The following is a 13,603-nucleotide window of genomic DNA, read 5'->3' as shown; positions in this document are numbered from 1 at the left end:
GCCTCCTTCTGTCCTGTAAATGTCTTTGAGTGACTGACTGACTTTGGGACTGGGAGAGAGCTACTTCTCACTGACAAAAACAAACCACTGGAAAAGCTCAGCAGGTCTGACAGTGTCGTGGAGAGAAATCGGAGTTCAGGGTTGCATGACCTTTCCTTAGGACGCACTTGACTTAAAGATGCTGCCAGAGCTGCTGAGTTTTTCCAGCAATTTCTGATTTCCTTTTGATTTACAGCATCTGCAATTCTTTTGGGTTTTTTTTTGCTTCTCTCCATTGCTTTCTACCAGGCACCACACAAAGAGACTGTCACAACCAGCTACTGTAATACTCACAAACAGCCACTGTTATAGAAACACAGATATAAAGGGGGAGAACTTGTCAGTGGTGCGGGGGAGGGGGTGTTGGTGTATATGTGTGTGTGTGTGTGTGTGTGTGTGTGTGTGTGTGTGTGTGTAGTGGGGGAGAGGTCACGTGATCTTAAAGAACAACAAACAAGTCAAAGGGATAAAGAGGAAAACACATCTTTGGAGCCCAACAGACAAAAGGCTTTCACAATCTGTTCAATAGCCGACATCATCAGTAAACCAACACGAAGGCAGCCAGAGGAGGCTGATGTCAGCCTTTCTGAGGAGTCATTAAGCAACAGTCTATTCAATTGAATCCAAACAAGGATGTTTGCCCAGAGTCAGGGAAGTCGACAGCACACAACTAAAAAGCCCTTCAGCCCCTCAAGCCTGCACCAGTCAAAAACAACCCAACCTCACTTCCCAGCACTTGGCTCATAGCCTTAGATGTCTTGGCGTTACAAGCGCACATCTAAACACTTAAGTCTTATGAGGGTTTCTGCCTGCACCATCCCTACAGGTAGTGAGTCTACGTGAAAAATGTTTTCCTCACATTTTCTCTAAACCTCCTGCCCCTTACCTTGAATCTATATCCTCTGTTCATTGATCCCTCCACTAAAGGGAAAACATCCTTCCTGTGTACCCTTTACCACGTTAGCATAGCCCTACCATAGCACAGGGCTGCTGTCTCATTCGAGAGCAAGAGAGGGCAGAGCGGGAAGGGGCATGAGAGGTGGAATGTGAGAGGGCGTAAGAACGAGAGCGAGAGGGTGCGGGAGGGGGAGGGAGACAGTGAGAGGGGGCGGAAGGGCAAGGGGTGGGGAGGCAAGAGGGCGAGGGTGGCCGAGAGTGAGAGGGGGTGGGAGGGCGAGAGTGGCGGGGGGGCGGGAGGGCGAGAGGGATTGGGGGCGCGAGAGCAAGAGGGGGTGGGGCGAGCGAGAGGTGGTGGGAGGGCGAGGGTGAGGGGGTGAGGAGACGAGAGTGAGGGGGGCAAGAGGGCAGGAGAGCGAGAGTGAAAGAGTGGGAGAGAACAAGAAATTTTTACAAACCTTTTAAATAAAGGGCAAAAGATATTTATATTTCCAGCATTCCTGAGAGTGGAAAATGTCTTTGCATCCAAACTGCGGTCACTCTATCATCTAGAAAACAACAGCCAAAGCGTGCACAGCAGGATCCCAGTAATGAGAAAGGTGAACAGTCCAGCTAATTTCTGGTTGGGCTGGCTGCAGGGGTAATATAGTTTGGGACTGAATTCCGCTGGCGCCTAAACAGCACTTAGCACTACAGATGCAATAGAGCTACATGAGGCAGCCAGCAGGGAGGGAGTTTAAAACAGTGAGGAGCCAAGGGATCTGGACCTGCACAAAGCTCAAGACCTAGAATGAGGTGCGGCCCCACACAATATTTTAAAGTGGCATGCCAAAAGCAGGAAGGGATATGGGAGAAAAACCCTTTTTCACCAAGTGAGTAGTTTGGGGTATGAAACACATGGTGTGGAAATGGTTGGAGGCAGGTTCATTGAAGCATTGGATGATTATTTGAATAGACATAGAGTGTGAGGGTATGGTGAAAAATTGGCACTAGGTAATAGTGCTCACTTGATATATAGACAGGGTGGTGAAAAAGGTGTTTAGCATACTTGCTTTCATTGCTCAATCCTTTGAGTATAGGTGTTGGGACGTAACGTTAAGATTATACAGGACGTTAGGGAAGTCTCTGCTGGAGTATTGTGCCCAGTTCTTGTCACCCAGTTACAGGAAGCTGAAGAGGATTCAGAGAAGATTTACCAGGATGTTGCCAGGTATGGAAGGTTTAAGTTATAAGGAAAGGCTAGGACTTTTTTCACTTCAGTATAGGAGGTTGAGAGGTGACCATCTCCAAGTTTATAAAATCATGAGGTATAGTTCGTGGTAATGGTCATTGCCTTTTCCCCATGATGGGTAGTTTCAAGACTAGACGGCACGTTTTAAGGTGAGAGGAGAGAGATTTTAAAAAAGGCATGAGAGGCAATGTTTTACACAGAGGGTGGTTCGCATGTGGAATGAACTTCCTGAGGAAGTGATGGATATGGACACAGTTACAATATCTAAAAGGCATTTGGATAAGTACATGAATAGGAAAGGTTTGGAGGGATATGGGCCAGGAGCAGGCAGGTGGGGCTAGTTTAGTTTGGGATTATGTTCAATATGAACTGGTTGGACCAAAGGGTCTGCTCCCGTGCTGTATGACGAGATACTGTAGGTGTGATGGGCCCAATGATCCCCTTCTGCCCCGTGGCAATTCTGGGATTCTATGTTCGAATACGAAACATGGTGCTCAATGTGGACATCGCGCTCATTCACAAGGAGAAATGAATGGTGGAGCAAATGTACAGAACACATCCCGGGTTTAACTCAGAGATAGCAGATGCTGGAGAGTCTGAGATAACAAGGTGCAGAGCACGACGAACACAACAGGCCAAGCAGCATCAGAGGAGCAAGAAGGCTGACGTTTTGGGTCTGGATCCTTCTTCAGAAATGGGGAAGGAGAAGGGGATTCTGAAATAAATAAAGAAGTGGGGTGGGGGGAGGTGGATGGAAAGTGGATAAAGGAGTGGAGAGGAGACGGACAGGTCAAGGAAGCAGGGATGGAGCCAGTAAAAGTGAGTGCAGGTGGGGAGTTAGGATGGGAGTAGGTCAGTCCAGGGAAGATGGACAGGTCAAGGAGCCGGGGATGAGGTTGGTAGGTAGGAGGTGGGGGTGGGGTTTGGTCAGTGAGGTTTTATTCACTCCACCACCGGTGACCACGCACTCAATAACCTGGGCCCTCAGTTCTGGCATTCTCTCCCCACCCCCTTCAAGATGCTTCTTAAGATCTACCATTTTGACCAAGATTTTGCCTTTCTTTGGGACTCAGTATCAGAAGGTACTCGATAATATTCCTAGGTGGAACACCTTGAAATGCTTTTACAAAATTATAGGGTGCTTTATAAATGCAAGTTGGTGCTAAAACTGACAAGATATTTGCCCCTGGCTTTATTCACTCATTGCAAACCCACCTCAATTCCACTCAACAAAGCATTGCAATAAAGAGAGTGTGGGCAGGCTATAATTCAATACTGAAACTGGCCCACATTAAACAGAGCTTGCCTGGAAATGTTATAGGCTCAGCTCTGTACAAAATGACCTTCTATAATATATATTCATTTTATTACCTGCCATCATTTTTTGGGCTTCATAAGGTTCCATGTAGCCATCATTCTCAGTCACTTTCTCCTGTCCAACCTGGGTCACACCAGACTGCTTAGCATCGAATGGATCAGCATAGTCTTCGAGAATAATGACCTGTCAGTGGGCACAAATTAAAACACAAAAGAGACACATTATACACTCTGCGCTCGTCGAATGCGTAATTGTTTCTGTAATGTGTTAAAAATCTGTATTCCACGGCCTGTGGGCACCGGGAACTGAGAGTCTCTCAATAAAGTAGAAAGAGAGAGAGAAGCTTCGTAAAAGGTGACAAATTGTAATGTGTAATTAATGTTGAGGTAGAACATTTGATACCAACACACATATGTGGCAAGAGTGAACTGGCAGATAATCATTAATTTCTCTCACAAGTACACAGGGAATAAAATAAGTGACAGCAGATTCATCACCATAGGTACCATCTTCCTCATTCTTTCAATGCTGCCTTAAGCGTCATCCTCAGGCTTAGGAATTGTTCAAGCTCTACATCTTGGTTGGGTGGTCCATCAACAGATCAGGTAACGGGCACTACAAAACCCCAGGCTATCTGGCTCTGATCAGAATCAGCGACTCCTCCCTGATCTCAATGCCCACATATGCTAGTTTCTCAGCCTGGGCAGCAACTGACAGTCAGGATAACGGGTCAGTTCTCTTCTTCAGTTCCTAAACCCCAGAGGCGTTCAGCCCAATTACAAAATACCCGACATCTAACTGAAATCTGGTGCTTCTAAACTCAAACGGCTCAAGAGTCCGGACAATGCAAGTGAGAAAGCTACATTCAAGGACAGGAGGAAACCTGGTGAAGAGAAAGTGAAGCGCTGAAAAAAAAACCTACTGTCAAAGTTTTCATTTTGCACTCATCAGGACTGAATTGCAAGAAGGCCAAATAATAAAGGGTACAACAATTTATCTGGGATGAGAAGAGACTGCTGAATGGTTGGCAAGTGAAATCTGAATGCAGAGTGATGCCTTGAAGAATAGCCCTCTTCTCATTCAGTACAAATTGTTATCTCTTACATGTTTGATGTCCGTGTGATTTTGTCCTGGTGTTTGCATGACAAAGACATTTTGACAACATGTATCTTTTTCCAGCAATCGTCAATTTCTGTAAAACCAAGTGGTTGATTAGAGAAACGGTTCATTGATAGGGTTTTGTCAGCTCTTCGCACAATAAAGAAAAGACACACACAGGTACAGACTGAGAGCATCTCAAACCTATGTTTGCACATGCAGGGTCATGACCCCTAGGGTGTTCCTGAGAATTAAATTCAGAAGCTTTCCGAACACAGGGCGTAGGGTCCAAACTGCATTAAACAGGACGAGTGATGAGACAGCTCGAAGGTGGAGAGAAGTCAGGAAATTTCATTTTCCAGCCACAGGAAGGAAAACACCCAGTGTTTGCCAGCTGGAAAAGCAAACCTCACTCCTACGCCGATTCCCTTTCAGTTTTCGGCACGAGGTTAAGGGCAAAAACAAGGCACTGATCGCATTTTGCCCATTTACTTCCGTTCCTGCTTGGTAAACTAAGCTTTGCTGCATTCTCTCGCCCACCCAGCCCTGAAGATTTTGTCCACATTTAGGGGAAATGGGCTCAGGATGCCACTGACATTTCTCAAATAGAGAGAGATACAGTGGATGAGTATTCCCAAGGCCTGGGCCAACAATCAGGAGATACTTAAACAACTTTCACAGTACAAGAATATAAATTTAATTAAATGTGCAATTAATAAAAGGAGCGACCATGAAAAGGGGTGTAAAAACATGTCTGGTTCATCGACGTCCTTTAAGGAGGGAAATCAGTTTTCCATACTTGGTCTGACCTATACATGATGCCATTCTTACAGCAATGTGAATGTCTCTTAACTGTCCTCTGAAACCTCTAAGAAAGCCACTTGTATTGGACATCAAAAACCAGCACGGCTTCAGTGTGAACTTCTGGTCTCAGGATGAATTCCTAGAAGGGAAGTCCCACCAAGGTCCAGCAGTGAAGAAAGGCTGTAATGTTTGACCTTTCAGTTTCGCTTGTTTATTTTCCACTTAAAACTGAGAAGGCCTGCAATGTGTAACATTTAACCTTATTTCGTATGTTTTACACTATACTATAATGACAGCAATGTTTAACTTTTAACTTTGTTCTTTCTTTCTAACTTTTTCCCAAGATTCTGTGGCCAGGTACTTTTCCCAAGATGTGTGGCGACATTATATAATATTCACTGTACACCTATACCTCAGAACATGTGGTAATAAAATCAAAATCAAATCAAAGCAAGCCATTAGGAACCATACCAACCTACTGACCCTCAAGGGCTATGAGAGAAAGTTATCAGGTGCTAATCTGGCTAGGGATTCCCACATCTCATGAATGAATTGAAAAAAACTGAAGGTGCCACAAAAACAAAATGTGGCAGATCTTGGAAATCTAATTTCCACCCTTCCGTCATCGTTACCTCCGACTGTCTCCCTCCCTTTGACTCTCTCCAGCTCTGTTTCTGTGGAGCGGTGGTCAATGAATATTGGTGCCAAGCCCCTCTACCCCCATCACCTCGACACAGTAACATTGCTGTCTATCTTCACCAACTCTGTCAGATCTATTAAGCTGCTGACTCCAGCCTGAAGGGAGGAAGCCTGCAGACTATTGATTATGGATGGACAGGACTCAGCCCAGTCACACACCACTCCCAGCAAGAATTAAACATCAAATACACTGACCTGGCCAGAACCCAGGGCCATTATTCTGCCTTGTGTGCCAAATAGCGCTCACCCTAACCGAACGGCAGGAAGGAAAGGATCCCTCATTTGATGCCCGGTTCATGCCAACTCAAGCAGGGCAGCAACTGAGCTGATGCCCTTCAGTGGGTCTGTGTGGAGTTAGCACATTCTCCCCGTGTCTGCGTGGCTTTTCTCTGGATGCTTCAGTTTCCTCCCACAGTCCAACGATGTGCAGGTTGGGCTGGATTGGCCATGCTAAATTACCCATAGTATCCAGGGACGTGCAGACTAGGTGGGTTAGCCTGCAGAGTCACAGGAATGGGGTGGAATGCCCTTTGGTGGATTGGTGCAGACTTGATGGGCTGATTGGCCTCTTTCCACAGCATAGGGATTCTATTAAAGAATTCCATTCTGTATGACAGCTGTGGTTAAGTGACAGCTGCCTCACGCGAGATCAGTAGTTGTAGGTTAATGCTCCTTTGGCTGTTTGCTACCTTAAAGCCTCTTACACAGCTGCTTTTTTTTATTGTTGAGGCTTAAAGTCCCACTCCAGCACATAACCGAGGCTGGGTCTCTGCGGGAGTGCTGCACAGTTGCTGTTCCTCAGATGAGACAGGAAACCTAGGCCCTCCCTGGGCTTGAAAAGATCTCACACCTGCTTTCAGAAGAGGAGGGCCACTCCAGTAATCCCTGGTAAATACATTCACCCATTACCCAACATCCCTGCTGGTAATTTCACACTGCTGCTGCTTGTGGGAGCTTGCTGTTCACAAACTGATCACTGCATTGCTCAAGAAAGGATGCATCAAAATACTCAGCTAACTGTAAAAGTGCATTGTGGCGTTCAGCAAGTGTAAAAGTCGCTATCTAAATGCAAGGCATTTGACTTGTTCTAAACCAGGAAGGTGAAAATAAAAACACATAGACGCTGCCAGGTCTGGGGGTTACCCAGGTCGGGTTCAGTCCTTGCTCCTCACTCCCAGTACCCGCTGTCACCACTCACCTAGGCCAGATGCCCAGGCTTTGTGGAGACTTAGCCAATCCTCCACACCCTGGGGGCCCCAACAAGACACATCAAACGTTGAGCAGGGGTGAAGGAGCAGTCAGCCCTTTGTCAGCTGGGGTCCCCCCGGGGACAGGGTGAGGTGGGGGGAGTGGGCCGTTAACTGACTGAAAAGCCAGTTGAGGAAAACATGCCTGCAGCACTGGAGAGAGAAAGAAATTGGATATGTCAGCCAATGTGAGCATCGATGTTAGCTGCCGAGATGAGCTTTTGTCTTGTGAGCGTGTGCAGGCGGAGGGGGAAGTAATATCAATTACAGCCCGTCAATCACAAGCAATCTCAGGGACAAGTCAGAATATTCCTCCAGCATACCAACTGAGCCAAATATTCAAACTCTCCCTGGGCTCTCCCTCTGTTACCTGCCTTGTCTCGTTCAGACGTTGACAGATCCCCACGGTGTATTTCCACACACTTGAGCTCTGCTCTCTACCATTCTTTTTAAACTAACTTCACTTGTCTGGCCAGTGTCAGTCCAGTCACAGAGCTTTGACAGTCCCAGTGAGCCAAGGAGCCGCACTCAAAATCAGCTAGTTTCCAGCTCCCAGTTAAACACACACACAGACACTCACAGGGACAGAGAGAGAGAGAGAGAGAGAGAGAGAGAGAGAGAGAGAGAGAGAGAGAGAGAGAGAGAGAGAGAGGTGGGGGTGGGGTGGGGTGAGCGGGAAGAGAGATTGGAGAGAGAGGTGGACAGAGACAGGAGAGGGGGGGCCACAGAGACAGGAGAGGGGGGGGACAGGGACAGGAGAGAGAGAGACAGACAGAGACAGGAGAGAGGGTGGGGAGGGAGAGGGAGGGAGAGGGGGCAGGCACAGAGACAGGAGACAGAGGGGAACAGACAGTGACAGGAGGGAGAGGGAGGGAGGGGGACAGAGACAAGAGAGAGAGAGAGGGAGAGGGAGAGAGAGAAGGAGGGTGAGGGAGGGAGAGAGACAGGAGAGAGAGGGGGACAGAGAGAGAGAGGGCACAGAGACAGGAGAGAGAGAGAGAGACAGACAGAGACTGGACGGGGAGGGGGACAGAGACAGGAGAGAGGGAGACAGACAGAGACGGGAGGGGGAGGGATAGTCAGAGAGAGGAAAGGGAGAGAGGAAGGGGGGCAGAAACTCAGAGATGGAGGGGGAGACAGACAGAAAGAGGCAGAGAGACGGGAAGGAGGAAGTGGGTAAACTGAGACAAATGGGGGGGGAGAGAGAGAGAGAGAGAGAGAGAGAGACATACACACACAGATACAAAGAATGTGAGATATAGACAGAGAGAGGGAGGCAAGGAGCAAAAATAGACACACACATACGGGGGGGGGGGGGGGGGGGGGAGCGGCAGCAAACACACACATGCAAACAAACCTAGGCTCTGCCTATTCACATGAAACACACACAAAGACACCAAGATGTACACACTGTGTATCAAAATGAGAATAATTTCAACCAGAAATTGAAACATCTAACTCTGATAGAGCGATACCTTTCAATTTCTGAAGCAAAAAGATTGTTTACTGTTTCACATTTTGAAAACACATTCTTCTATGATCATAAATAATCCAAATTAGTTTGTGTTGTGATTTTTCTCTCCCTATCTACATCAACATGGCCCAACATGGCCCTCTCCAATTCTGCCTGTATTTCTTCATTTATGGTTCATTCTTACACGCATTGTTTGTGCTTTCCATCCCCTCTCTCCCCACTATTCTGCCTCCCTACCTGTAGATCAACATCTATCACTGTGACTCCAATCTTAGGTTTCTCTCTTAGATAACAAGGTGTAAGGCTGGATGAACACAGCAGGAAAGCTGACGTTTTGGGCCTAGATCCTTCATCAGTTCCTATTATCTCTTGGGTTTCTCTCTTTACCACTTTCCTACATCTAAATAATTAATGTTTGCCCCATGCCCCTTTTCTCAGAGTCTGCACTTCTGTCTCACATCCCCCAATTGCCTCAGTTGTGATGCTTGCAGAGTTGGACAGCCCATCCACATTCACTCTCAGAGAACATTGTAATGGATGCCCGCAGACACTGCAGTTTAAGTGCCCACTGAACTAGACCTAAACAAAGAGCTGAGCAGTACAGAGACGAACGAAGAAGGGGGAATGTTAAACTGGGTTGGTGTAGCCACTGTCTTGAGCACTCTCAGTGCCTTTGACTGAGCTTCCCAGTCTCTGGAGTCCCTGCTGCAGGGGCTGAGAGAAAGACAGCACTATCTGCAGCACCTTTAACAAGTGGCAATCATCTCAAGATAATAAAATGTGAGGCTGGATGAACACAGCAGGCCAAGCAGCATCTCAGGAGCACAAAAGCTGACGTTTCGGGCCTAGACCCTTCATCAGAGAGGGGGATGGGGGGAGGGAACTGGAATAAATAGGGAGAGAGGGGGAGGCGGACCGAAGATGGAGAGTAAAGAAGATAGGTGGAGAGAGTATAGGTGGGAAGGTAGGGAGGGGATAGGTCAGTCCAGGGAAGACGGACAGGTCAAGGAGGTGGGATGAGGTTAGTAGGTAGCGGGGGGTGCGGCTTGGGGTGGGAGGAAGGGATGGGTGAGAGGAAGAACCGGTTAGGGAGGCAGAGACAGGTTGGACTGGTTTTGGGATGCAGTGGGTGGGGGGGAAGAGCTGGGCTGGTTGTGTGGAGCAGTGGGGGGAGGGGATGAACTGGGCTGGTTTAGGGATGCAGTAGGGGAAGGGGAGATTTTGAAACTGGTGAAGTCCACATTGATACCATATGGCTGCAGGGTTCCCAGGCGGAATATGAGTTGCTGTTCCTGCAACCTTCGGGTGGCATCATTGTGGCAGTGCAGGAGGCCCATGATGGACATGTTATCAAGAGAATGGGAGGGGGAGTGGAAATGGTTTGCGACTGGGAGGTGCAGTTGTTTGTTGCGAAGTGAGCGGAGGTGTTCTGCAAAGCGGTCCCCAAGCCTCCACTTGGTTTCCCCAATGTAGAGGAAGCCGCACCGGGTACAGTGGATGCAGTATACCACATTGGCAGATGTGCAGGTGAACCTCTGCTTAATGTGGAATGTCATCTTGGGGCCTGGGATGGGGGTGAGGGAGGAGGTGTGGGGACAAGTGTAGCATTTCCTGCGGTTGCAGGGGAAGGTGCCGGGTGTGGTGGGGTTGGAGGGCAGTGTGGAGTGAACAAGGGAGTCACGGAGAGAGTGGTCTCTCCGGAAAGCAGACAGGGGAGGGGATGGAAAAATGTCTTGGGTGGTGGGGTCGGATTGTAAATGGCGGAAGTGTCGGAGGATAATGCGTTGTATCCGGAGGTTGGTAGGGTGGTGTGTGAGAACGAGGGGGATCCTCTTGGGGCGGTTGTGGCGGGGGCGGGGTGTGAGGGATGTGTCGCGGGAAATGCGGGAGACGCGGTCAAGGGTGTTGGCGGGAAATGCGGGAGACGCGGTCAAGGGCAATCATCTCAAGCAGGTTACACAGACAGATCAGGCAATTTCCTGATTGGTAAAGCCTGCCACATTAACAAAGCATATTATTCCAAAGGATCAACAGGAAGGAAGACTATCCCCAGATTATGCACACACCAACTACTATTAGAACAAGACACACACCTTCACAAAATTTCACTCGATCCCCAAGCCTTTGCAAAGTGGTGGGGGTGGGAAGAGGGGTGGTTAGGGGGAGGAATCATGGATATTGGAAGGAGGTAGTGAGAGGTGAGGGGATTTGGGATCCCCAAGTCTCTGTAAAAACAAAGACATGGTAGACTCCAATCCTCCCCATTCTAGATTCTCTTTCTCAATAGATTCTCTCTCTCTCTCTCTCTCTCTCTCTCTCTTTCGCAAATCCAGCCTGGGATTTTCTTCTTTTATTATTTCACAAGATGCCAGCATCACTAGCAAGGCTGGCATTTGTTGCCCATCCCTAATGGGCCTTGAGGGGAGTGCCTTGCTCAGCCATTTCAGAATCAGCCACACCGCTGTGGGTCTGGAGCCAAGTGCAGACCAGACCAGGTAAGGTTGGCCGTTTCCTTCCCTAAAAGGCATGCAGGAACCAGACAGGGTTTTCCGAATAATTGATGATAGAGTCATCATAACTGGCACTCACTTGTTATTCCTGATTTTTTAATAACTGAATGAAAATTCCACAATTTCTTTTTTACCAATTTAACCTATTTTTCCAATCAACCTGTTCAGAGATGTTATTACACACCTCTGGAGTAGGTGGGAATTAAGCCTCGGCCTCGCAGCCTAGGGGTAGGAACACTACCACTGCGCAACAAGCAGGTCAATAAACTGTCTTGGTCAGACTCGAACACAAACTCCCGATGTATTAGGCTTTGCACCTGGATTACTAGGTTAGTGATCTTACAATGACACCACCATCTCCTGCATTAGTGTCTGGGTAGACCGTCTCTGACGTGGGAGCTAGCTCAGTCACATGCAGTGTGGAAGAGGAGGACTGCTTGCCAAGTGTCTCCATCAGAGGAAGTTGATGAGGCACAGCAAGAGTAATACAGAATGCCTGAAATAGAACAAAAGCAGAAAGTGCCAGCGAAACGCAGCAGGTCTGGCAGCATCTGTGGATAGTGGAAGAGTTAATGCTTTGAGTCCGCAGAACCCGAGAGCCTGAAATGGAGCACTTGTAAAGAAACCACATTGCACCAGATTGCTTATAGAAACAGACAAACGTATTCTCTGCTGCAGAATCATGCTGGAAGTCCTCCTGGGTTCAGACTCTTCATCAGCCCATGTCAAAGAGTCACACAGCACAGGAACAGACCCTTCAGTCCAACCAGTCCATGCCAACCATAATTCCAGACTAAACTAGTCCCACCTGCTTGCGTTTGGCCCATATTCCTCCAAACATTTCATATTCATGAACTTGTCTAAATGTCTTTTAAATGTTCTAACTGTACCTGCATATACCACTTCCCCGGAAGTTCATTCTACAATGAAACACAGTGCAAAATGAAAACAACTCCCCTACATCTTTTTTAAAAATCTTACTCCTCTCACCTTAACAATGTGTCCCCTAGTTTTGAAATCCTCTATCCTAGGAAATAGACGCCTGCCATTCATCTCTTCTGTGCCCCTCGTGATTTTTTAAACCTCCATAAGGTTGCCTCTCAACCTCCTTTGCTCCAGTGAAAAAAATCCCAACCTATGCAGCATCTCCTTATAATTCAAACCCTCCATTCCCAGCAACATCCCGGTCAATCTCTTCTGAACACTCTCCAGATTAATATCCTTCCTATAACAAGGCGACCAGAGCTGGACACAGTACTCAAGTAGAGGCTTCACCAAAGTTTTGTACAACGTCAATGTAACATCTCAACTGCTATGCTCAAAGGTCTGAGCAATGAAGTCAGGCAAGCTAACTGCCTTCTCTACCACCAATCTCTATGTGATGTAAATGCCAAACAAAGGAAGCATGTGAAGACTGGACTCAGCACCACTACTGGAGACAAGGGGCAGGTTTGCCCAGGCGATACCCTAGGTAAGGCTCAGCGGGCAGTGCACATGCAACATTCCAAGGGCACAAACAGAATCAATGCCTCCCAGAACCATTGTGCACTTCGGAACCACCACTAGGGTATGTGGGCTGTGCAGCAAGACCACAGGGGGAGAGAAAGACGAGGTGCTGAATGATGAAATAGAGGTGTTACCATGAGTCAGGTGCCAGAGGGAATTATATCCTGACGTAATGCGAATTATGGTTAGAATTGTGTAACACAGCATACTGGGACATACAGTCAGACCAACATTACAAAAAAAACGACATCCATCTACATAGCACCTTTCACAATTGTGGTACTTCCCCAAAGTGCTTTGAATTCCTGTCATGGATCCAAAGTCAGGAAATGTAGCAGTGAAAATATGCACAGCAAGATCCCACAAACAGCAAGCTGATAACCACCACACATACTTTTCTTCCCTGTTCTTGTTTTGATAGAAACAGCAATGGCCATGATACCAGGGAGAACACCCTGGGGTCGGATACAGAGCAAGTCTCCCTCAAGTCTCATCTACGTGTCTCAGCCCTAATATAGAGAGGGTGTGATCTGCGGTATGCATGTGCATGGTGACCACCCTGTGAAACATTGTTCAAAATCCCTGCAATGAGGGTAAAATGCGATCACTTAAACCTTTGATCCCAGCATCATAGAACATAGAACATGACAGCAAAGTACAGGCCCTTCGGCCCTCGATGTTGTGCCGACCTGTCATACCGATCTCAAGCCCATCTAACCTACACTATTCCATGTACGTCCATATGCTTATCCAATGATGACTTAAATGTACTTAAAGTTG

The 13,603-nt window shown here is 47.6% G+C and overlaps 1 protein-coding gene across 4 annotated transcripts in view; it reads right to left on the bottom strand.

Moving 5' to 3' along the window:
- The window catches only part of LOC125446853 (SH2 domain-containing adapter protein F-like), a 209,065-nt gene that overhangs the window by 179,162 nt on the left and 16,300 nt on the right, over window positions 1–13,603 (bottom strand). For all 4 annotated transcript variants that reach the window (XR_007246472.2, XM_048520776.2, XM_048520775.2 and 1 more), the window contains exon 2: window positions 3,539–3,668. Coding sequence is in view for 3 of the 4 variants with exons in the window: in XM_048520776.2 (XP_048376733.1) it covers window positions 3,539–3,668 (130 nt within the window). In the remaining variant the exon portion in view is untranslated. The remainder of the gene's footprint in view (window positions 1–3,538; window positions 3,669–13,603) is intronic.

This window comes from Stegostoma tigrinum, chromosome 36 (assembly GCF_030684315.1).
Source record: "Stegostoma tigrinum isolate sSteTig4 chromosome 36, sSteTig4.hap1, whole genome shotgun sequence".
Classification (NCBI taxonomy): domain Eukaryota; kingdom Metazoa; phylum Chordata; class Chondrichthyes; order Orectolobiformes; family Stegostomatidae; genus Stegostoma; species Stegostoma tigrinum.
The sequence above is the reverse complement of the archived record's forward strand: the minus strand, read 5'-3'. Positions and strand labels throughout refer to the sequence as shown.